Consider the following 25,122-nt stretch of genomic DNA (forward strand, 5'->3'; position numbering starts at 1 on the left):
AGAGGAAGAACTATATTATTTTCTTAGATGAACAATTACTTAGAATATTAATATATTTTATATATTATATAAATATGTATCAATTTGAATAAAAATAATTTGTTCTTTTATAATTTGAGAACATTTTGCTTTTTTATCCCAAATAGTTTAAGGCCAGGATAACAGGCATTAACTAAAATCCTTCATGATAATGACCATTGAAATAAAAATTTGGGGAATTGAAGCTAATATTTTGATGGCTTTGTTTTATTAACAAGTATATTATATATAACCAAAATTTTGTATATCCTATAACTTTATATATATATCTTCCTAATCCTGTGCAGACACACAGAACAAGACATAATGAGGGAACTTGATTGCACTGGAAATATTTTAATAAAATAAAATAACACTCATAATACCATAAGCAAAATTATGCTTATTTGAATAAATAGTTTGAATGTATTGGTATTAAAATTTATCTTACTGATATATTGAATCCCAGGGACAGGGGAGCCTGGTGGGCTGCCGTCTATGGGGTCGCACAGAGTCGGACACGACTGAAGCGACTTAGCAGCAGCTAGCAAATATCTCTCTAAGTCCCAGTTTACATAACCGTCTTTTTTTATGCATCATCTAATGCCTTCAATTAGGAATCTGAATCACTTTCCTTGATCTGTTCTGTTCTATATTCAGAAGAGAAATTAATTGAGGAGGCTGGAAGGATAGGAATCAAGTTAAGTGATTGATCTCCCTTTCTCTTGCTGTGGGGAAGACAAGGCTGGCAGACACCTCTAGTTTCCTCCCTATTATCAAGTCCTTTCTTCTTATTTACTATCCTTTTTTTAGAACAGCAATATACCCTGCTTAAATTATAGAAATCCATGTCCAACTTAGGAAGGAAGATGAATGAGACATAAACAAAAGATTGCTCGAGCTTGCTGAAAAAGTTGCTTTTCCTTATGTAGACCTTGAGCATTCCACACTGCCTTTTCATCGCATGCCTGCAACGTGGATGTTATTGCTGTAGTAGCAGCAACCTTAACACATTGCAACATTGAAGGAAAGGCCAGGAGAATCTCTCTCCGTCCTTGAGCCACTGAACCCAATATAGCAACAGCCTATCTGTGAAGTATATTCATTTTTGAATGAGAGAAATAAAGAAAAGAAAAAAAAAAAAAAAAAAAACACCACTATTTGTGTGGGTTTTCTTACTTGCAACCAAACAAGCTCTAACTTAGAAGTGAGCAAACTTTCTGAATAGGACCAGATAATAAAAATTGCATGCTTTATAGGCCATATTTTCTAATTCCAAACCTCTTGTCTTTTAGCACAAATAGCACCCATAAACCATAGACGCAGCTGTGTTCTAGTGAAATTTTACTTGTAAAAACAGGTAACTAGCCAGATTTGGCCCGGGGCCATATACTCCTGCTCTAACTGATAAGAGGGTGAAGCTGGGACATTATTGTCCTGTGCTTGAGTTCTAGTTAGTCATTGAGAAGGAATAGTGGCAGGAGACTATTTAGAAATAAAGTCAAATCTCCATATATGAAAGATGAGGGCAGGGGCAGAAGCTAAGCAAACATTGATCAGTTTCTGTTTCTGGCTAAGAGACATCAGTATTTTAGGAGGATTCTGGAAGATTTTGATTCCTATATTGAAGTATCTGTATTCAGTAGTAATCAGAATATAGATGGGCATTTGATAAAAATGGGCAAACCCATTTTCTGTTTTGCATATTCACTAGATTAAAGCAGAATTGTTTTTAACTTGTTTTCTATACAAATGTACAATATTTTAGCAACATTCTGGGTCAAAGGTGTTTGTTGGCTATCCTGGCAATTTAAATGCTATTTATGATACTGATTTCTATGGAAAATGAAGCCTAAATTATAAACAACTAAACTACAAATTAACCTTTGAAACCAAACTTATTCGTAAATTGGTAAATCTCCCTATATATAGTTATTCATTATAAACCAGATTCTCCCAGTGCATAAAAGTGACTCTTTGAGTATTAATTGGCTGCTTTAAGAAACTGCATTAATTTTGTTTTGGTACTAAAATGTTATTTACTAAATTAATGCCACATGGCACCATTGGCATTATACAGGCTTAGGATATTTAACGCAGCTTTCATTTATGCCTAACTTCCTAGGCAGCAGCAACAAGTTTAAAATACAAGCCACAATGCTAGTCGAAATGTATTTAGCAGACTCTATTAAACTAAGTGCTTAGTTTGTAGTAGGTTCTTGAAATAAAGTAATAAATCTTGACTGGTGGTGAGAACTTATTATTAAGCAATATGAATCTCATAAGTTTATGCACTTTGGAGATGAAATATACTCAGAGCACCTGGAGCATTTGGGATTATAACATTTTTTAATTGCACATTTTAGGTGGGATAATTTTAGTGAGTTTCGAGACACTTTAGGTTTCCTTCTTTTTCTGCCCCTCCATCTTCTCTTCCTCTGCTTCCTTTTACTTTCTTCTTCTTCCTTTCTTCTTTTCCTTTTTGAATAATCAAACTTTGAATGGAGAATTAAAATCGAATTAGTTGTAAGGAGCACTAGAGTGATGATTTCTGGAAAAAATGTAAAAAAAAGTGACAGACAAAACCACTAATGAGACCAATAGCTGCAAAACCAATATTGTTAGATAATATTTAAGAAAATATACTGACTTGGATACATGTGAGTTTTAGGCCTAAAAAGACACAGGCAGAAAAAATAAACTGTATGGTGGAAAAGTATGAAATTGATGGTGGCCAGAATATAATGACATTTGCTGTTCGCTTTTAACTATTATCAAGAACTTGGGATAGAGTAAAAGAATGGTGTTTAATAGGAAACTGTCATACTTACTTTTGCTGTATTCTATTTTGTATCGTATCACTTTAACACATGCATACCTCTTTGTAAACAGATTTGCACTCAATTAGAAATATGAATTTCAAGTATAAATGATTTTTAAAATATTTTAAATGTATTTATTAAAAGTAATTCATAGATGCACATTGTTTATCTATACTTTGATATATTTATACATGGGCCTCCCTGGAATCTCAGTGGTAAAGAATCTGCCTGCTAATGCCAGAGACATGGTTCCTATCCCTAGGCTGGGAAAGTTCCCTGGAGTAGGAAATGGCAACCCACTCCAGTATTCTTGCCTGGAGAATCCCATGGACAGAGGAGCTTGGCAGACTATAGTCCATAGTGTTGCAAGAAGAGTCAGACACAACTTAGCAACTAAACAACAATATTCATACATAAACACTCATGTATGTGAAACAAACATTTTATGAAACTGTGTCACGATAAGTAGAGAACTCAGTTTTTATGGTTTCATTTTTTGAAATTTTGGTTGTAACACATTATACTCATTTTGTAATAATGAGAAATGGTGGTGTACTGGAAAAGGATTTGGGGATTAAAAATTCAGTGTGGTCACATTGTAAGCACACAGTTGGCATTCAGTAATATAAATTTTATTCTAATGGAAAAATATGATTTATTCTGCATGTGTATTATTAATGCACTGCTTTAAGGCAAATCTCACATCTCCTCTTTATTTAATATTCTTTCTATTGACAATGTTCCTCTTAAACAACCTACATGTTATTTAAATAAATGTTACAATGCCTGTGAAGGTAAACTGAATCTTCAGATTTCCAGAATGTTATTGTAATGTACAGAACAATATTTTAAATATTATGTACCCATTTAGGAAGAGGAACAAATGAGCTTACTTAGCCACATGATTATATATGTAAATATTAGTGTATATTATTACATAACTTAAGAATAATTTATATAGTTTCATTATATATATAATTTTTGTCATATTGTAAGGAAATAAAGTTACAGCATATGAAATAAAAAATAATTTAGAAGTCTATTTTTAATATAAGCTAAAAGAAAGTATATTCATGTTATAAAAAATATAAATAGATGGATGTGAAAATTATAATTAAAGATACCCATAACACAAAGATTTGTAGTATATTAATGTTTCAAAAATCGCTGTCATTATAATATATCTGTCATTAAAATACAGTGTTATTCTCTATTTATAATAAAACATGTTCCAAGGTCAAAGAAAATGTACACAACTGAAAAGGTTATTCTGTTGCCCTATAAAGGAGGTTTTGGCCACTAACAAATGTGTATACATACATGCCCATATATTTTATTCTGTTTAAGCATTTATTTTCATTATTGAAATGGTCTCTTGTGGGCTATAGCTATCCCATGCTTCCTTATAAATCATTTTTATAACTAGTTCATCATTAAAGTAAGAGTAGTCACATAGTTGACCTTATAAAATAAGGTAGCTTTTAACTCTGGATTCATAGAAAATTAGAGATGAAGCCATATTACTTGATAGACCACAAGCAAAAGTATATGGATTTTTTAAAAGTAACCAAATTAATAGTTTCCCCATCACATAAAATAGAAGAGATTGCTTCATTTGTATTTTTCTCTCAACTTAATATATAATATTTTGAAAAGAATATGTGTTTGTCCTCTTTCCATTTTGGTAGTTGTTTGATTTTTTTACAGTGATATGTTCCTTCTAAATGACTTAGCCTCAGTGTCTTTCTGTTTAGCTGGCATATATAAAATAGAAAGTATAAATTATAGAAATTGGTCATTTCTAAATTACTGAAATTGAATAAAACCTGTCAATATTGAAAAACCTCACATTTGCCAGCATTTATTATAGACAATCCTGAAATTCCACATTGAATTGACAGTTTATTTTCCTGCCAAAGCTTCAGAGCAATTGTTCTCAAACTTAGCTGTTCATCAGCTTCATCTGAGTACCATTTGAAATAATTATGCCTGAATCTGACCCCAAGATCAGTGTATTCTGGAATGGGTCCCAGGCATCAGTAAGTCTAACACAAACAAAATAAATGTAGAATAATAATATACATATATGTATATATTTCTTACCATGTCGCAGGAATGGTTTTAAACATTTAACATGTAATCATGTACTGATTTCCAAGACAGTTCTGTTTATAAAGTATGTACTCTGATTATAGCTGTTTTAAAGCTGAGAAAACCAGTGCTCAAGAAGTTTGGTTCATTGTTCACGATTGCATAATTTGCAAATAAGTGCTGGAAACCAGGTGCACACCCGGTAGACTAACTCATGATCCCGTGCTCTTCACTCCTTTACTCTCCTGCTTCACCACATTTCCTGACTTCAAGGAGCATCAGAATAACTGAGGAGATAAATAGCTATAAATTAATTGTTACATTGTGTAGTACTATCCACAAGGGAAATAGGGTTTTAGAAAAAAAGATCTCTACTAGCTGAAGCAGATGAAGAATGATTCAATGAATTGTAACTTATTTGTAGAGGCCACCAGAGAAAAATTCTTGGGTCCAGTCTTGAACCTGGCTCTGTTACTATTTGCGATAGAAAGTTATTTCATGCAGATTATAGACACAATATCAACATTCTTGATAATTAACTTATGTAGTTATACCAGTCAAATGGGCCTTCCAGGTGGCACTAATGGTACAGAATCTGCCTGCCAATGCAGGGAACGCAAGAGACCCATGTCCAATCCCTGGTCAGGAAGATTCCCTAAAGTAGAAAATGCGAATGGCTCCAGTATTCTTGCCTGGAAAATTCTCTGGACAGAGGAACCTGGTGGGCTACAGTCCACGGGGCTGCAAAGAGTCGGATGCAACTGAATACAGAGACTTACACCAATCAAACACTGAACTACAGATGTTTTTTTGCAACAATGAAAGTTTTTATGTGTTTTACTCCTTACTGCCTCCCGATAATTTGCTAGCACTTGGTTCATATTTCATCGATGCTTTAAGTTGTGCATTCAAATTTTGCATATTCATGTTCTAAATTGTTTCTTACACTAAAATCTCCCTGAAGGTGGGTCTTGTCAACCTTGTAGTCTGTACAATAGTTTGTGCCATGCTTAAATGCTCAGTCATGTCCCACTCTTTGTGACACTATGTACTGTAGCCCACCAGGCTCCTCTGTCCATGGAGATTCTCCAGGCAAGAATACGAATGGATTGCCATGCCCTCTTCCAGGGGATCTTCCCAACCCAGGGATAGAACCTATGTCTTCTGCATTTCAAGTGGATTCTTTACCGTCTAAGCCACCAGCATGGTAAAGCCCATACAATACTTTGGTTATACAATAATCAGTAGTGAAAAAATTACATGTTAAATTTTAAAATTAATGAAACATCAGAAATCAATAAAAATATTATAGTGATATTACCTTCTGGGCATTTCAGTGTAACAGTGAAGTGTACTTCAGACTAATGCTAATATACTTTTAAAAGTCATTGCTACTAAAAATGCTAGTATGTGACAAGTAGCTTGCACCAGAAAGAACGTGATCAAAGAGCCTGTAAAGAAAAATAAATGCTTCTTTCCTTTTTTTAATGCTTCTTCTTTAAGAAAGTTCTGTTAAGAAAAAAATGTTATCCGAGCAAGAACAAAAAAATGCTTGCTGACTTAGGTGTACCTCTCACATAACTTCATCATCTCCTCATAGGCCAAAAATTTGCTTCTGCAGTTGGAGTAGCCAGTCTGCACTTTGAGTGTCACTGTCTAAAACATTTTAAGTAATATTAACTTTATTTAGCCCCAATTTTCTTTGATAAAGCAATGATTCTAAGTGAGTTTTAATAATGGCATGTTTTACCTATTCAATCCATATAACCTCACCTACCTTTTTTCACCTGCAGGCACTAAACCACTCTGAAATGTTTTATCCTCCTTAGATGACCCATATTAAATACCAATTTGCCAGCAGTTTTATTGAAGCATAATTTATAAGAGAAAGACATGGGAGGGGAACATGCTTATATTTATAAGTGTCTGGTCAAATATATCAATAGTACATCCACAGACTGCTGGTTAAAGAGCAATGCGTATCTGTATGTGTTAAATGATACAGGTTATAAAATATAGCACAAATGAAAACTATCAAGATGTTGAACTATTAAAATGATATCATCTCTGTCTTCTAAAATGCATCCCCTAAGGGTCTCTTCATCATTATGGCCCCTCCTGGATTCTCAACTAATGTTAAGTGTGAGGCTTAACAGCTTTTCTGCTTCTAGTACCTGCTCTCAAGAAGTGCCAGCACCTAGAATTGTTGCAGTGTAGTTGAAAAAAGGCATGGGATTAGAATTTTAAAATGTGATTGATTCCAAAATCTTCCCCTTTCTGAGTGGATGCTACTTAATTTCCATAACCCTCAGCCTTTCCATCAATAAAATAGAACAATGGTACCTACCTTCACAGTTATAGTAGGGAAGAAAGGAGGTGATATATGGTGGCTCAGATAGTAAAGAGTACACCTGCCATGTGGGTTCATACCAGGGTTAGGGAGATCTCCTGGAGGAGGGTATGGCAACCCTCTCCAATATTCTTGCCTGGAGAATTCCATGGACAGAGGAGCCTAGCAGGCCACAGCCAATAGTGTCGCAAAGAGTCAGACACAACTGAACCACTAAGTACAGCAGAGTATAGCACAGCAAACTGTAAATTTATATAGAAATGCCACCATGCCCTGCATAGACTAAATGCCATATATTTATTGACTAGAACTGAACTAGTAAAAAATATTAACTGTTGATTGAAAACATAGGTGACATGTATGACTCAATATCAAGACCTCCTTAGACTCGCTGAATTGTCAGATTGAAAGTGAAAGTCGCTCAAGTTATGGCCAGCTGTTTGTGACCCCATGGCGTATACAGTCTATGGAATTCTCCAGGCCAGAATACTGAAGTGGGTAGCCTTTTCCTTCTCCAGGGGATCTTCCCAACCTAAGGATCGAACCCAGGTCTCCGGCATTGCAGGCAGATTCTTTACCAGCTGAACAATATTGGGTTATAATTTAGTTATTCTTTTCTAGGTAGGACTGGTGTGAATAGTACACTTAGTTCTGGACAGCTGCCTAATTTGTACCTACCTATTTTTACAGTAGTTTAATTTGTGTTAATAGTTACAATTACATAATAATTCTATGAAAATACAAATGCACCTAGAGTTACTCCTCATCAATTAATATTTTAGGCAGCACTTAACCACAGTTGAGCAGGAGTCCAGTTTCACGTTTAGGACTAATGGCCGTAGTAGCTTTCATGATAAACCTCAGGTCTTTGCCCCTTAAAGCATTTTAATAGAGAATTACTATTTTAATTAGTAATCAGGCTTACTAATTCCTACAGTAGTTAATTAAACATCCAAATAATTGGTTACTAATCAGCTGATGACAGAAAAAGATTTATTTCCAGAAAGATGTATTAGTAGATCATTTTTACGAAGATGTTGACTGTTGCTTAAAGAACAAGGCTCTTTTTAGCTGAGGAGTGACTTTTGTTGTTCTTGTGAAGTGTTTTATTACCCCATTGGAATGATATTAACTTTATTCAGTTGGCTGATGGGCTTCCCAGGTGGAGCTCATGGTAAAGAACCTGCCTACTGATGTAGGAGGCGTAAGAGAGGCGTTCCCTGGGTCAGGCATATCCCCTGGAAGAGGGCATGGCAATCCACCCCAGTGCTCTTGCCTGGAGAATTCCCGTGGTCAGAGGAGCCTGCAGGCCACAGTTCACAGGGTCACAAAGAGTCGGACAAGACTAAAAAGACTGAGCATGCATGCAGGCAATGGGAATCTAAAAAATGTCAACAGATACAACAACTTTAGTTGTGTAGTAAAAGATTTCTACACAACTTCGTATCTGTTGAAGTACTTGTTGACCCATCTTACCTGATTGTGTTGTTTAAAATACAAATACTATTTTCCACTCACCATTCTTTGCTGAAATGTAGTGAAAATAACAAGTATCAATAAATTACTTCTTTAAGTCCAAAATCAAATTTATGAGCTTCATTGAAGTTCTAATCACAAAAAGAAAGTTTCTTCCAGGTGTATAATGGAGATTTCTTTTCTATAAAATACGTTTTGAGTCCTAATCAAGATCAAAATTCCTTGACTTCATGTTATTTCAGGGTAAATTTTGATACATCACACTAGTATAAACTACCCTATCACTAAACTTTTTTCATCAACTTTGTTAAAATCCATTAAGTCTATTTTTCCTTTACTGTGTCTATTAATTTTCTACTGTTACCATACATAGTTACCACAGAAACTTAACAACACTCATTTCTTATCCCCACGTTCTGTGGGTCAGAAGTCTGCATACAGTGGGACTGTGGGGCTCAGCTGGAGCCTCAACTGCCAGCCTAGTGGACAGAAATCAAGTTATCAGACGGGTTGGGAGCTCACCTAAAGACTCTGGGGAAGATCTACCCCCAGTCTCATTGATGTTGTCAGAATTCCAAGTCTTTGTGCTTCTATCATGGTTTCTATTTCTCTGCCTCTAAACACCTGTGGCATGACTTTGATCCTTAAAGATTGCCCTCATATCTTGTGTTTCCCAGGTATCCCCTCCAGCGATGGCAGGTTGATTCCTTCTCATTCTTCACATCTCTTTGGCTTCAGCCTTTTGCAACATCTATCTAACCCTGGGTGGAAAAAATCTCTCTGTTCAGAAAGGATAGTGTGATTAGATTGGAAAAAAATCCAAGAAAATATCTTTATTGTATGGTCTATAACGTTAATTATATCTGTAGTGTCCCTTTTGCCTAGTAATGTTGCAAATTTACACAGTCCAGAGATTATAGAGTATGAACTTTGGAGTGCCATTGACTGACTACATTATGTTTTAAAATTGTCTTTCTTCTCACTTTGTGCTAGGAAATGTTTCCATAAGTATAGGTAAGCTTAATATTTTGGTGGGGGTGGGGGGAAAATGGAGCCCTTCTAAGTACACAGATGGTGATGGTTTAGTCGCTAAGTTGGGTCTGACTCTTTGCAAATCCATAGACTGTAACCCTCCAGGCTCCTCTGTCCATGGGATTTTCCAGGCAAGAACACTGGAATGGGTTTCCATTTTCTTCTCCAGGGGATCTTCCGAACCCGGTCTTGGGTATTGAACCCAAGTCTCCTGCTTGGCAGGCAGATTCTTTACCACTGGGCCACCTGGGAAACCCTATAAGTACATTCCATCTTGTAATTTAAATATATTTTTTAGTACTTGGATTTTAATTGAAAATTGAGATCAAAGATCATGCATGAGTGCTTGCATCTCAAAATCTCTAAAATATTGATTGGTTCAGGTCTGTACATAAACCCACCATTCTTACTGATTATTTTCGATTCAAAGACTCATACTAATGATCCCATTGCCCACAAATTTACCTTTTGGCTTGTTATTCAACTTTTGCTTTTCTGTGGCATCAACTTTATCGACTTTCTTTTTATGCTGTTGAGATCTGCCACTTTAAAACACAGAAACCATTTCTGTATTTTCCAAGATCATCATTCACTGTCATTTTATAGACTCCAAATATGTCCCCGATAAGTCTTGAAAATAATTAAGGGCAAAATGTTCCATCTGTTCCTTCAGTTGAATTTTTATATTTGAATATTTCTAGAAACTTAGGTGAGAAATTAATCTGCTAATCATTTTTTAGAAATCCTACTACAAAGTCATGTTTAAAATCTTGCCTGTTTTCCTACATTTTCCAATGAAGGAAATTTATTATTGCTATTTAATATTTATTAGCTTCACATTAATTCCAATTACAAAAGATTTGATTTCACTTTATTTTGAAAATTATAATGTAAATGTCATAATGCCATTTTGGTTCTTAAGTATGGATATAATTTGGTTAGTTGTATGCATATTCTTTTCAAAATGAACTTCAGATTGTAGTTAATTGACTATTTTGGTGTAAGATCATATTCTTAGTGAAACTGTCACAGTGTGATTAATTTATCAGATAAAATATATTAACCATAGAAATCAATGTGTTTTAAGATTTCTTCCTTCAATTTTACTTCTGTGTATAACTTTATCTGAAAAGAATGACTGCTAGAATCTGATTAGCTTAGAGATAATTTTATTTATAAACTGTACATCTTGTGAGTTGTATATTCTCTATGCCTGAGATTTTGAAACACAAGGGAAAATATTATCAGTTTTTATGTACCAAAGTATTGTATTTGAAGGACATAAGATAGGGAAAGATTTTTCCTATCATGCAGTTTATCTATTCTCAAGGGCTATATGCTAGTACTTCTGTCTCTGACTTTTAAATGTGTGACTTGATACAGTATCAGCAAGGGATACATTTTTTTAAATAAGAAATACACAGGAAATCAGGAGTATAGTCACTGACAGATATGATTCCTCATACAAAAGTGCCATGAGCTTCAAAATACTATATATTTCAAGTGTATTTTTGGCATCTTTTCCCTTCAATCCTCAATTATCATCATTTTATTGGTAAATTCTTTTTCAGGATGAAATAATGAGTATAATGTTAATGTATAACTTGCAGAAATCAAGTCTCATTCTGTGCTTATATCTTGCTACAACATGTCAGAAACTAAGTTAGGTACATTTATACCTCAAGTCTCCATGGTATCTTGCAGGATTCAGTGTCTGCTGCTGCTGCTGCTAAGTGTTTAGTAATAGAAACGAAGCAAAATGCTTTATAGTTTGACTTACACTTCCAAATCACGTGAAGCTATGTGTGTTCCTAAAAGAGACCTAGAAATTAGCTGTAACCAATTTCCATCTAACCTATTTCCAAATGGCACACATCATGCCATACACCCTGATGGGAGGCCCAGCAGCCTTACTGAGTAATTTATGTATTGACTATTGTAGTATTCTCACCTGTGCTGCATTCTATTTTTTAACTGATAGAAAATAAAATACAGGTTTTATGGGGCTTCCCAAGTAAAAAGAACCAAGAGATGGCGATGGGACTCCTGGGTCGAGAAGATCCCCTGGAGGAGGGTATGGCAAGCCAATCCAGTATTCTTGCCCTGACCATTCCATGGACAGAGGAGCCTGGTGGGCTATAGTCCACAGGGTCACAAAGAGTCAGACACGACTGAAGCAATTTAGCACGCAGCATGCACAGATTTTATGAGTGGTTTTAAGTAAATTAGACTATTAGAGATTACTGGCTAAGTATCAATAAGACCTTATCTCACCACTAGTTGAGGTTTGTGTTTCCAAGGCTGTGGTTTGGGGATGCAACTTCTTGAACCACATAGTTGCTGAGATGCTAAAAATATTTTGGGTGGAGAGATAAATCACTTTAGAAACAAATATTTCTTCATTGCATATATTAAGGTTTTAAAAGTCATGGAAAAAAATAAGATTTTTTATTAGAAATTGGCTTTATTGGAAACATATCAGAAACACAGTTAGTCTGTAAACACAGTATGTTGAGTACTTCAGCTGCATGCCCCTAAAGGGAAAGTTGTTCCACTTAATCTGCCCTAGTCGTGCTTTTGTTAGTAATCTGAGAGGAAATGGGAGTCATGCAGCTTCCAGGTCCTTCCCTCAAAATCGCCAAGCCAGAAAGCTGTGACAAATGTCTTTTCTTGACATTGATATAAGAAAATATTAAGAAGTAGAAGAAACAAAATAAAGCCAAAGGGATAAACATCAGAAGCTTGCTTAAACAGCTTTAGCCCCATTTAATTGCTTTTCTGTCAGCAGGATTATTAACAATTTTGGACATCTGAAAATTAAATTAACAGCCTGAAAATATTTTACAGAATGAGATAGAGCATGATACATGAAACATAATGACCCCACTGAAATTCAGCCAAGCCAGTGTGACTACTCATTTAGACAGAGAAGACAACTAGTTAATCATCACTGAGCAAATTAGACAGAGCAAATTAGTTTCCTACATTCCACAGTCTTAGCTACCAAAAAGAGTATATGCCACTAATTAGGATGAAAGAATTCTAAGCATATTATTATCTGTATAGAAAGAGAAAGCAAAATTATAGCTTGAATTACTTCTATTAAAGCTTGAAGCCTAGGTTACATAGGTATAAATTACATGTATAAGCATCTGTGTGTGTGTGTATATGTGTTCACACATACATATTGATATTTAAGTAACAGAAGCCTTGGCATTTTCTTGCATCTTGACCTAATGAAGTATAAATTTTTTTTCAAGGTTAATTAGAATTCTTGGGAACACACTCACACACACACAGACACATGCATGTCAAACATAAAACCATCTCTTTTAAAGTGTGATTCCTTTCATTAAAGATGAAAGTAGCCATTCCATATACTTTACCTGGCACAGTGTTAAATTATTTTTTCTTTTAAAAAGTGTATTGTCATTGTATATGAAATAAATATTTGGACTTAGTTTATCACTGGAGATTAATCTGAAATCATATTTTGTAGCCTTAATTAGCATTTATTTGCTTAATTGTCATTCTCAACCCCATCGTTTCCATTTTCACTAACTTGAACAATGCTATCTTCTGCTGTTTGCACTTTAATTTAAATTTCTATTAAGGTTTATGAACAGTAATAAGGTCCTGTTTGAATATTCATTAGCTTTTGAATTGTGAGCTATGAAAAGGTGCTTTCTTTTACCTTAATGAAACTGGCACAGCATGGGACTGATCAGTTGTGACATTTGATTTGAGGCATCCAGTGAATTTTCTCATTGTTTATTGACACATCTTGTCCAAACAGCTCCCTCGCAAGTGAGCGGAGTAATGAAGGAGAGAGTGCTGCAGCGGAGTGTGGAGCTTTCCTGGCAGGAACCCGAACATCCCAATGGAGTCATCACCGAATATGAAATCAAGTATTACGAGAAAGTAAGTGCTAAGAACCTCTGAAACGTACAACCTCGTATGATGCTCGCTGTGTCTCATGTCATCCTACTGCACTGTCGACTAAAGCTAGTCATTATAATACCAACTGCTTGGAGCTACTTCAAAATGGATAGTTGATGCTAGCCAATTTTAATAACCCTCTCCCTGAATCTCTGGCTCATTATTATAATGATGGTTTCTGTGAATTAAGTTTTTGTGTTACACCAGTGAAAATATTCCACTAGTAGTGTGTTTAGGTATTCAAGTTTTGATATCCTAATTATTAGATGTAGGATGTTTAGTACCACAGAAACCACAGAGCCCAATGTGTTTCTGAAAATGTTTCTTTCAGGTTATCTATTTGAGCCCTTCATGACTTATTTTATGTATGTGGTTTCATTGATAATGATGGTGGCCTCAAATAATTTAGTAATTTGAAAAAAAATAAGACTATTTTCTGTAATAAATATGTAGTCAGGTGATTATATTTCACTCTGTTAAATTCCTCGTGAAGTTATACTAATCATGCTAGTTATGTCTATCATTTCTTTACACCCCTCTCTCCATGAAAAAGTAGTGTGGCTAAAACTCAAGTGCTGCTCCCTCAGTCGCCTGTAATGGCTAAATTTTAGTAAATAGTAATGTAACTCCATGTTTGAGTTTATTTACTTCTGACCCATCTAGAGAAAGACAGAAAGACTGACACACCCCTGTTCACAAATATTCTAGTCTCCGTCTCACCGAAAACCTGATTCAAGGTTTGAAACATGGAACTATTATTATTACTAGTAGTAATAGTAATAATGCGTTATTATTATTATTATTGACTTAATTAGCTAAAGTGCTCTAATATACATAACCATTTTAACCATTTAGATAGAATTTCACAATAGAAACATGAAGCTCTGTAAATATTTGGGGACTGAATTGACTTGATTAAATCACTTAAATGCATACAGTGCTAACCCTTGGCAATGGATACTTGTTTTTCACTTTAATGGAAAAACAAAGTTTTTAAGTTTGTTATATTTTTACTTATTATTTACTTTATGAATACATAACTTCCATGGCCAAAGTTACATTTTAAATACTTCATTTTTGTACTAGAGGATATACTTCTTATCCCATCAAATGTATTTCTAAGGGGATCCTTGATTTTAGTTTTGGTTTTGTTATGTCTGTTTTCCAGTGAGCTCTGACAGTTACAGTTTCTTCTGAAATTTCATCAGATTTCAAAAACAATGAAATGTGTTTTAAAAATATATTAGGTGGTAAGTGAGAGTAAAGTTTCTTATAGTGCAACACAATATTTTACAAATCTGGAATAAATTTGATTAGTTACTTTTTTACATGGTAGAAACAGAATATCTGTTTACTGAATTTGCAAATTACAAAATAATATTACAAGTAATACTATTGCTTTATAATATATGTAAGCTTGTGAGATATATATATATGTAAAATTATGTCATCTAATATCAGTTTTTCCTCATTCTTTTATTTTAGATAAATATATATTTATAATATTTTTATATATTGTATATATTTATATATATAACTCTTTTATAAATGATTATAATGCAGACAGTATAAATCAGCTTTACTAAGTCCAGTTTACGTATACATTTATTTACAGTTTTGCAAATATTATAATTCAAACAACCAGTTTGACATTTTTAAATTTCACTGAATATTTTTATTACCAGGCACAGTTGAGGGCAGGTTTTATTATTGAACAAGTAAGAACCTATCTAGAATCGTATATTTTGCCGAGTAGTTTTTATAACTTTTTTTATAAAGAGCACATTAGAATCATATCAACTTTTAAATGTTTATTCATTTAAATATTGTTTTATGGAGTTTTTATATTCTTTGAATTTTTATATTATTCTTACTTATCATATATAACATGATAAACACATTTTTAAAGTCTGCAAGTCTCAGTTTTCATATCTGAAAAATGGAGAAACTAAGATATTTAAAAAACTGCTGAATCATAAAGTATCTAATTCTTTGTTTTATATTTAAAACATTAAGTCTTACATTGATAACTTCAAATATTCCATTAAATGCTGTTTAGCAAAAGTGGTTTTATTCTGTGAGAAGTGTAGGTTTTAATGAAAACAATTGATGTCTCACTATGCTGGTGGTGGTTAGCTAAATTTCTTGATTTAATACCTTTGTTAATTTTTAACATATGGTTTGCTTGCTGAATAACATTCAGGAATGATATTAAGAGAACTGTATCATGAAGTGAAGATTTCTACTGAACCATAGATTTTACAAATGGAGTTATATTTTGGTCAAAAGGATATTTGATTATATTTATGACTAATAGTTCTTGCCAATGTGCCCTCTACCAACAAAGCAACGACTCAAAACATCATAAATGTTTTAACAAAATTATTTCTCTTTGAAATGTGTAGAACAAAGGCACGTGGTCACATTTACATTTTATATTATCTGAGAAACGGCTCAGTGTTCCAATATTCCGCAGGGTACAATGTAGCCTTTATAAAAACAATGCAGCAAATTGAAACAAATTGCAAGAATTGGCTGTCAAATTGTCTGGTTGTAATCACAATTAAATATTCCCTGTATATATTGTTTCCAGGATCAAAGGGAACGGACCTACTCGACATTAAAAACCAAGTCCACTTCAGCCTCCATTAATAACTTGAAGCCAGGAACGGTGTATGTTTTCCAGATTCGGGCTTTTACTGCTGCTGGTTATGGAAATTACAGTCCCAGACTTGACGTTGCTACACTAGAGGAAGCCACAGGTAAAATGTTTGAAGGTAATTACCACCTTTGGTTTGGATTCTTATCTCTATAACGCTGGTGTAATTTTTATTTCAATATTGAGTGTCATGATTTAGTTCAAGGTGATTTTTACATTTAAAGGTGAATGTATGTGCTGTACTGTGCTTAATCTCTCCGTGGTGTCGGGCTTTTTGCGACCCCGTGGATTTTAGCCCACCAGGGTCATCTGTCCATGGGGATTCCCCAGGCTGGAATACTGGAGTGGGTTGCCATGCCCTCCTCCAGGGAATCTTTCCAACCCAGGGAGTGCACCCAGGTCTCCCACATTGCAGGCAGATTCTTTACAGGTGAGCTTAATCAGGGAGGCCCTGAATGTATGTGCACATATAAATATATATCTATATACTTTGTAAAGGTTATTCAGAATAATAATTTAAAACTTGCTATTTTGTGATGTTATACACTTTGTCTAATTTCTTTAATCCATACTGGGTTTATTTTGAGAAGATTAAGTCAGAAGCAGAAGCAAAGCTTGCTCAAAAGTGTATTTACACAAGCTGTCTTCATAGACCCTCAAATGATCTTCTAGTTGTCAGGCAAAGCTGCCACTTCATAGACACCCCTAAATGAAGCCAGAAAGTATACCAAGATGGGCCACAGAAAGATAATTTATAAAAATCAGGGTTAATTGAAGCTACTTGAATTTTAGCAATGATTTCGAAACTTGCCATTCAGGAGGAAGACTTTGTATTTATTTTTACTTTTGTCATCTGTTTTTTTCAGTTTTATGAAATATTTCAAGCATAGTAAATAATGTATTTAAAGAATATATGAAATATTAAGAATAATAATTAAATATCTCTGTATATTCCACTCAAGCTTAAAAATAGAACGTCACCAAAATCTCGTCTCCTTTACCATTTGGTGTTTTATAATGCAACATAGGATCATAACAAAAAATACATGTAATTAGAGTGCATCACAAATAAACGGATGTATCTTAGGCTGCACGTCCCGGTTTACTGTAAGAGGACAAGTTTAGAACAGCTTGAGTACCACTGCTGGCTGTTCTTCAGCTAGGTTGAAGCCTCAGGGTATGTTTCTGTATTTTGAAAGTTTTTTATTTCTCTCAATGTTATTCACATACAAGGTTCACCCAGCTGTTACCTCCTTCTCTCCTTGCCAATCTAATTTTTCATGGAATTCTACACAAAAATTAGCTTAAAATAGTATATTATTTCCTTTTTTCAGTTTTTAATAGGAAGTTTTTTTAATAAATTAAATCAATGCAACTTTGATTAAAGAGTTTGATTTTGGGAGAATATTTTTCTAGATATTCTAAAAGTTAGAATAAATTGGTATTCTTTTACATTAGTTCACGCTTAGTAAGTTTCTAACAGTAGTCTTTTTTTCAAAATATTTTGTTATATTTTTAAATTGAGCAGTAACTCTGGCAACCTCAAATAATAAAACATATGTTGAAATATATTTTAAATGTAAATCAGTTATATAGAATTATAAACACAAAAGTCATCCATTGAAAAAGATTTCTTATAACTTGGTGTGATAAACTTAGTATTCTTTATTATCTTGCCTCCAAAACATTACAGTCTTTTACTCTATCAACATTTAAACATTTGAGTGGTCTTCTGTTAAATGTATTCTAAGTAGTTTTCCACTTAGACTGATCTTCTGATATTTTACTTTGTAGTTTCTAATATAATTAAACAATTTAAATGATTTTTTCATATTCTATTGATTAGTTCAAACTTAAAGAAACATCAGTCAGTTATACTTACCCAAACATTCTTTATCAGTTAAAGCTTGAGTTTAAAATCTTTAAAAAATTAGTTTGTGTATTTTCCTGACTTTGTAAATTAAGAATATTGGGCCAAACTATTATTTATTACCTACTGAATCCCAGGGACGGAGGAGCCTAGTAGGCTGCCGTCTATGGGGTCGCACAAAGTTGGACACTACTGAAGCGACTTAGCAGCAGCAGCAGCAGAAATTCATAGATCTTATTTCGTTATTTAAAAATGAAATAACTAACAATCATAGAGATTGACATGAAGTAGTAGAACCCAAATGAGCACATGAAACTAATGCTAAAAATGCATTTTGCATTAGAAAGGATTTGGTGATTTTTATCATCAGAATATTCTCTCCACTGGAAGGTAAAGTTTGATGAAAGAACAATCCATATCTCCCATTTACTTTAGTCTTACAAGTGCCTAATATAGTGCTTGACACATAGAAGATACTCATCAAGTAAGCAAGAAATGAATACCTCACATTAATCAAAAAAACAAGTTATCAGTATCAGCTGAAGCTAGTAGAAATATCCTTGGTTTCACATTTCAGCTCTGCCATGTCTGGCTGTGGGACTTTGGATGAGCTATTTCTCTGTGCCCAAGTTGCTAAGAGAGTGATACCCAACTCTCAGAGCGATTGTGAGGATTGAATAAGTTAATGTACACAAAGTGCCTAGCACACAGACGGCTTTGAGTGTCAGCTTTCATTATTTAATACAACCATTCTCAAGTGTTTTGGTCTTGGGAAGCCTTGCTGCTGCTGCTGCTGCTGCTAAGTCGCTTCAGTCACGTCCGACTCTGTGCGACCCCATAGACGGCAGCCCACCAGGCTCCCCCATCCCTGGGATTCTCCAGGCAAGAACACTGGAGTGGGTTTCCATTTCCTTTTCCAATGCATGAAAGTGAAAAGTGAAAGGGAAGTCGCTCAGTCGTGCCAGACTCTTCATGACCCCATGGACTGCAGACTACCAGGCTTCTCCATCCATGGGATTTTCCAGGCAAGAGTACTGGAGTGGGGTGCCATCGCCTTCTCCATGGGAAGCCTTACAAGCTATTAAAAAATATTGAAGATCCCCAAATAGATTTTGATTATTTGGGTTACATTATTTGATATTCACCATTTTAGAAATTAAAACTGAGAAATTTTTAAAACACAAGTATTCACAAGACACATTTCATTAGCCAGCAGAATGATGACATTATCACTTGTCATCTAAGTTCTGGAAAACTCAACTGTGCACTTGTGAGCATGTGAGAGTAAGTGAAAGAGGCAAATAACATTTTATTATGTGAAAATAGTTGACCTTGCAGATTCCTTGGAAAGCTTCTGAGGTTTCCCAGACATGCTTTAAGAACTACTGATTTAGCACACAGGTTACTGTGCTAGGGATTAGGGATGCACAGAAACACACAAGCACATTTGATGTGCTCAGTTAGTGAGAGAGACTTGCTCACAAGTTCTGGCCATACAGTTAAGCACTGGTAGAGTGCACGGCCCACTGCTATCATAGTGTCGGGAAACAGTGACTCTCGTGCTAGGAAGGAGGGCTAGGAAGATGATCCACCCAAAAGAAGTTACTTGAGCACTGATTGGAAAGGGAATTTAAACATATTATTCCATTTTACATATATCCTAAAATCCCCTTCTACACAGAACCACTGCTACCAATTTTACAATTTTTAAACTGTGGTGTAGTGATTATGACATATAAATTATTTTTAAATGTGTTATCCATGAAATAGATGAAAATATGAATCATAAATAGTGACTACCGTAAGATTAAAGTGTGATCCTAACTATATATAAAAACATATAAGTAAATATTCACAACTTCTAATTCACCATTCACCTGACTTCAGTTGTCTCATTGGAGTTGTGTTTCTGAAGCTAAGGGCAGAAGGGAGTCTAAGACAAGCAAAGAATTAGACCCACGGGACAAACTGAATGGAAATAATTTCAACACATACATGTTTAATTTTTTCCTTCCTTGTGAACAAAACTACTCCATTCTTTTTCCTCTCTAAATATATATTAAAAGAAAGATAAAAACAAAAAACAACCAAACCAGACCAACAAAATTACTTGAAGTCATCTTTTCTCTGTTGAATCATAATAGGCTGTAATTCAGAAATTAAAGCTTTAAAGTTGTTTTCTTTTTCTTCTTTTTCCTTTTCCCTTGTTTCATTCTCTCAGGGAACAAATCAGCAGGTCCTGACTTAGGGAGTGTATATAATATCTCTTTCCAGAAATTTATTTCACTGGAGCTATTTTTACTGTCTTTTCAACATAAGAGCTATCTATAGTTAGCATAAGTATACAAAATTAAGAGATGAGTTGTGAAAAGGAGGGAAACATAGATAGAGAGAGAAAGACCAATTAAAAAAAAAACAAAACACCTTTATGTTGCCTATTGTGGCAAGACACATTCTGCCTACATTTAATTTATTGCTCTGGAGACCAAGTCCCTTGCCACCACTAAGAATGAGTAGTATTTTCCATCCTACCTTAAAGTTTACAGATGTTGATTGTTTCAGAAATAAACAAACTGTATTAGTTTTCATTATATTAGATATTAATCTGTAACTGAATCATCTATTGGAATATACATTTTCACTGTTTTGTATCCATTTGGGTATTTTATTAGGTTTATACTAGTATTGAAAATAGAATATTCTGGGGAAAATATGACAATTGTGAATTGCCAGATAAGTAAAACTTCACTAATTTGGAAAAATACAAGTGAGAAGGCCATGTGACTTGATGAAGAATAAGAATCAGAGGCTGCTTTAAAGGACATGTAAACATATACTGCTCCCAGAGAGACTCTCAGAAAGATTCAGCCGGGTTTGCCTTAACGAGCATAGAAGAATCACTTAGTCTTGTACAGGAAGTGTCTACAATTGGATAATGCTAAAATGTTTTTTACAGTACTTGCAGAAAGTTGGCTCTTCCATAAACAGCCTAGCTGCTCTGTAATCTTAAACTCTCAAATGTGTGCATTGCATACTTTGTCAAATTAATATAAGTAATTCTGTTTATTTTCCTGAATTAAGGTGAATTATAAATTCATATTGATTTGCTATGATTACATCATGATTCTTATTCTGTATTGATGATGTGAGAGATAAATCATTTAAGGTACTTTGAAAAATGCTGAGAGTATGTTATTTGGGTTTGTTTGTTTTTTTCACACACCAGGAAACAGACACAGTGGGATCATGTACCTTACTGAGGGGAAAAATGGGGATTTACTAGCAATTGTAAATGAAAAATCTTTATTTCTTGGATCATAACTAAGTTTCCAACAATTAAGCAGGGGATTGCCATTCAACAAGGCATTTTGCAGGGATCTTTCCTAGCTGAAGAATATAAAATAGATGAAAGTATTGTTCTTACCACTTACTTAAAATGTAAAAAATAAAGATTTATTTAAATTTGTTACAATAGAATACATTTATTTAAGTTAAAGGTGAATTTAATAGCATAGATATCTTGCTTATAAGATTTTGCCTAATCTTTCAAGTTGAATAGTATTGAGTATTTTATTGAGCCTTCTTTTTTGTTTGTTTACAGCTACGGCAGTCTCAAGTGAACAGAATCCTGTTATTATAATTGCTGTGGTTGCAGTGGCCGGGACTATCATTTTGGTGTTCATGGTCTTTGGCTTCATCATTGGAAGAAGGTAGAACACAAATTCGTTCTAATCTCTAACATAAAATGTATTGATTTTTCAGAATTATGTCAGCCTATTACTTATTGTTTAGTTTAGAATGTTAACTAGTAAATGCAGTTATTCTTTGTCTCATATGAAACACTAAAGGTCAATAAATTTTCATTCTCCCAAGGTTAGAAGAGGAATGAGTAGTGTCATTTCTATTGGGTGACTCTTTATTAGTTATTTTTTAGAGTTCGATTTTTATAATAAATGTAGGAGATACCTGGGGAAAGATTTACTTTTTTAGTTAATGGTTTCTGGAAGCCATTTAAAATCTGTTGTTGCTGTTTTTCAGGAAAAAATATAAACAAATATTCACTCATTGGTAAATATAAATCTGTTAAATAGGTCCCTTCCACACTGTCTCACACTTTATATTCTTTGCATTTTTCAAATCATGTGAATTGCTATATTATTATTGAGTTCAGAACTATGGACATAAAGTTTATGTATTTTGTTCATAGCTCTAACTAGCAAGTTCTTAAGTAATTAAGATATATCATACTGAATTTTAAATACACAAAACTAGATTATTGATTGAGATCATCAAAATTTTATTTTTTTCCAGGCACTGTGGTTATAGCAAAGCTGACCAAGAAGGGGATGAAGAGCTTTACTTTCATTGTAAGTGTTTGGCTTTTCTTTATTTATTTACCCCAGTTAATACAGAAATCTGATTGTCAGTATTGGCATGAATAAATTCCTGATGCATCAGGCTTGAAAATATACCATGAGCTCAAAATGTTGCTTTAAAGCATTTGAACAAATATGCAGAATGAAAACATTATGTGAATTCTTTAAAAATATATTCAGAAATGTAATCTCTCATAAGAAATTTTAATATAACTGAAAGGATATTCAGCAGCTTTTATGTCACAATTGTTCCTTTTGCAATCTTTGCCCAAGTGTTTCATATCATGCTAATAATGATTCATTAAATGTTGCATGCGCCCATGTTCTAGCTCAGGAATTCATTTCAAGTTAGAAGGACAGGCCCTTTTTTCTACCCAGTGAGTGATGCTGTAATGAAAAACTAGACTAAGGAGCCTCTCTCTGTCCATCTACTATAAACTGGCCATCACAGGTAGATATTTTGAGACACAAATAGTGTAATAATAGGATTCAGTACTCTGATGTTTTCCTGTGGATTTGAGCTACCTGATTCTTAAAGTTCATTTTAGAAATTATATCAGAACATAGCTCAGGGAACCAAAAAAAATAGATGTTCAACTGCATTAATCTTATTGTTGTTGCACATGGATGGCAAGTGAAACCCTGAGAGCTTTGAGAGTAAATGTTGACTTTTTGCACCCAAAGTAAAATCCAATGGATGATGCTCTTATCCAAATCCAGTATTCCTATTTTTAATCCTTGAAAACATTGAAAGTAATTTTATGTATAATTTTTCTTAGTAACCATACTCTTTACTAAAATTTCTCATAGGTAGATAAATTTTCTATAAATGGCATAAGAATGACATCTATTTTTGTGTTACTCATCAAATTCTTGTGTCAGTATCTAAGAAGATATTGTCATGTCCCGATTCTTAAGTCATGGGAAGATGTAGCATCAATCAAGGAAGTGTGTGGTTGAAAAAACACAATGTGAACACCACTATTATCATCCCTAAGTTTCTTCAGCATGTTATTAATTGTTGAACCAACAGTTCCCTTGACTTTAGTTTTCAAAAGAGAAGTGTCTTTATATAATACATATTCAAATCAATGATGAAATTGTAGAATTTGAACCACTGAAGGCAGGGAGGGTATTAGGACTCTAGAAATTATAGTAAAAGTTATGACCAGAGGGGGCTTTATCATGATGATTAAGTTTCAGGGCCCCTGGTTTTCGCAGACTCCTTTCAAGGCCCTGGAAGGGTCCTAACAAGTTAGGGTGTAGAATCTTTTTCCTTAAAGAGAATATCCCAAATTGCAGAAGGTTTAAGCCTCACTAAACTTAAATCTGCCCCTGATTATTGCTGAACACACATGATTCTATGACTCCTCTCCTGGGATTATTGACATACTCCTAATGCTGGTGCTTCCTCTTGCTAACTGGCAGTGATTTTGTGACAAGTCCCAGTGATGAGAGTACCATAGGCTGTTTATAGCTAGAGGATATGCAGAAAAAGTGAAAGTTATATTTTTTTCTCTTTCATGACATGAGAGAATACTTTTAACACTTCCCCAGACAGGAAGGAGAGGATCAAAACTTGAATGCCTTAATTTTTGTGTCGTTTGTATATAGATGACAGTAAACATATATAGAAGAGAGTAACATAAGACTATAGTTCCTGGAATCCCAGATTCTACCCATATGTGAATAATTTGATGGAAGAATCATTTAATAATACCTTAATCAGTATGTCACTTTTCTTTGCTTATTGAAGATATCCAAGACATCCCCAAATGATCAAACGCTGCCTCTTAGTTAATTTGCTTTTAGCTTGCAAGTTAATGCTGAAGGTAAATTAAAACATGGCTTACCTGAGACATGTTGTATAGCTTTCTGCCTAACTGTCATCATTCACTTTTAATATTTTGATGTCATTCCCTTTTTTCACATTTGACATCCAGTTTGTAATTAGAAAAAATAAAGCTGCATGTTTTACCTGCTAACATAGAAAAGATAAACTGGAACTTGTTGTGTATATAAAGTTTTCATCTCTAGAGCAAAATATCAGTGGTGGTTTTAAGATATTTAACATTCATGAGAGATGTAAATGAGATATTACAACACAAAAAGCTCACACTCTTAAATCAAGATAAGCAACAAACCAAAATATTCAGAAACTGTGTCAAAATTGTTCTTATTTTAAAACATCCATTTTTAAACGAATAATGAAAGAAATACACTTAAGATATCCTATCTTGGTAAATCCTTGATATTTTTGAATCACCCTTTTTACAAGGATATCTTTTCTTGTCATTTGATGAGAACCAGGCATTTTATTTGATTTTATGACTGTATTTATAGTACATAAAGTACAACACTGTGGTCACCAGCTATTTACAAGTTGGTGTCCTTTTATTCCTTTAGTATACAGACAATTTTCTTAGGTGCTAAGCCACCGGATTGAATTTTTACAGAAACTTGAAAGCAACCGTTTAACTAGCTTTTAG

At 34.0% G+C, this 25,122-nt stretch overlaps 1 protein-coding gene across 4 annotated transcripts in view; it reads left to right on the forward strand.

Annotated features, from left to right (window-relative positions):
- Positions 1 to 25,122, forward strand: part of EPHA7 (EPH receptor A7) — a 210,466-nt gene that overhangs the window by 158,186 nt on the left and 27,158 nt on the right. For 3 of the 4 annotated variants that reach the window (XM_027551379.1, XM_027551380.1, XM_027551382.1), the window contains exons 6-9: positions 13,586 to 13,710; positions 16,322 to 16,505; positions 21,859 to 21,967; positions 22,569 to 22,624. In XM_027551379.1, coding sequence (XP_027407180.1) covers positions 13,586 to 13,710; positions 16,322 to 16,505; positions 21,859 to 21,967; positions 22,569 to 22,624 — 474 coding nt within the window. The remainder of the gene's footprint in view (positions 1 to 13,585; positions 13,711 to 16,321; positions 16,506 to 21,858; positions 21,968 to 22,568; positions 22,625 to 25,122) is intronic. The other variant, XM_027551381.1, reaches the window with a different exon arrangement.

The sequence above is a fragment of the Bos indicus x Bos taurus genome, chromosome 9, assembly GCF_003369695.1.
Source record: "Bos indicus x Bos taurus breed Angus x Brahman F1 hybrid chromosome 9, Bos_hybrid_MaternalHap_v2.0, whole genome shotgun sequence".
Classification (NCBI taxonomy): Eukaryota; Metazoa; Chordata; class Mammalia; order Artiodactyla; family Bovidae; genus Bos; species Bos indicus x Bos taurus.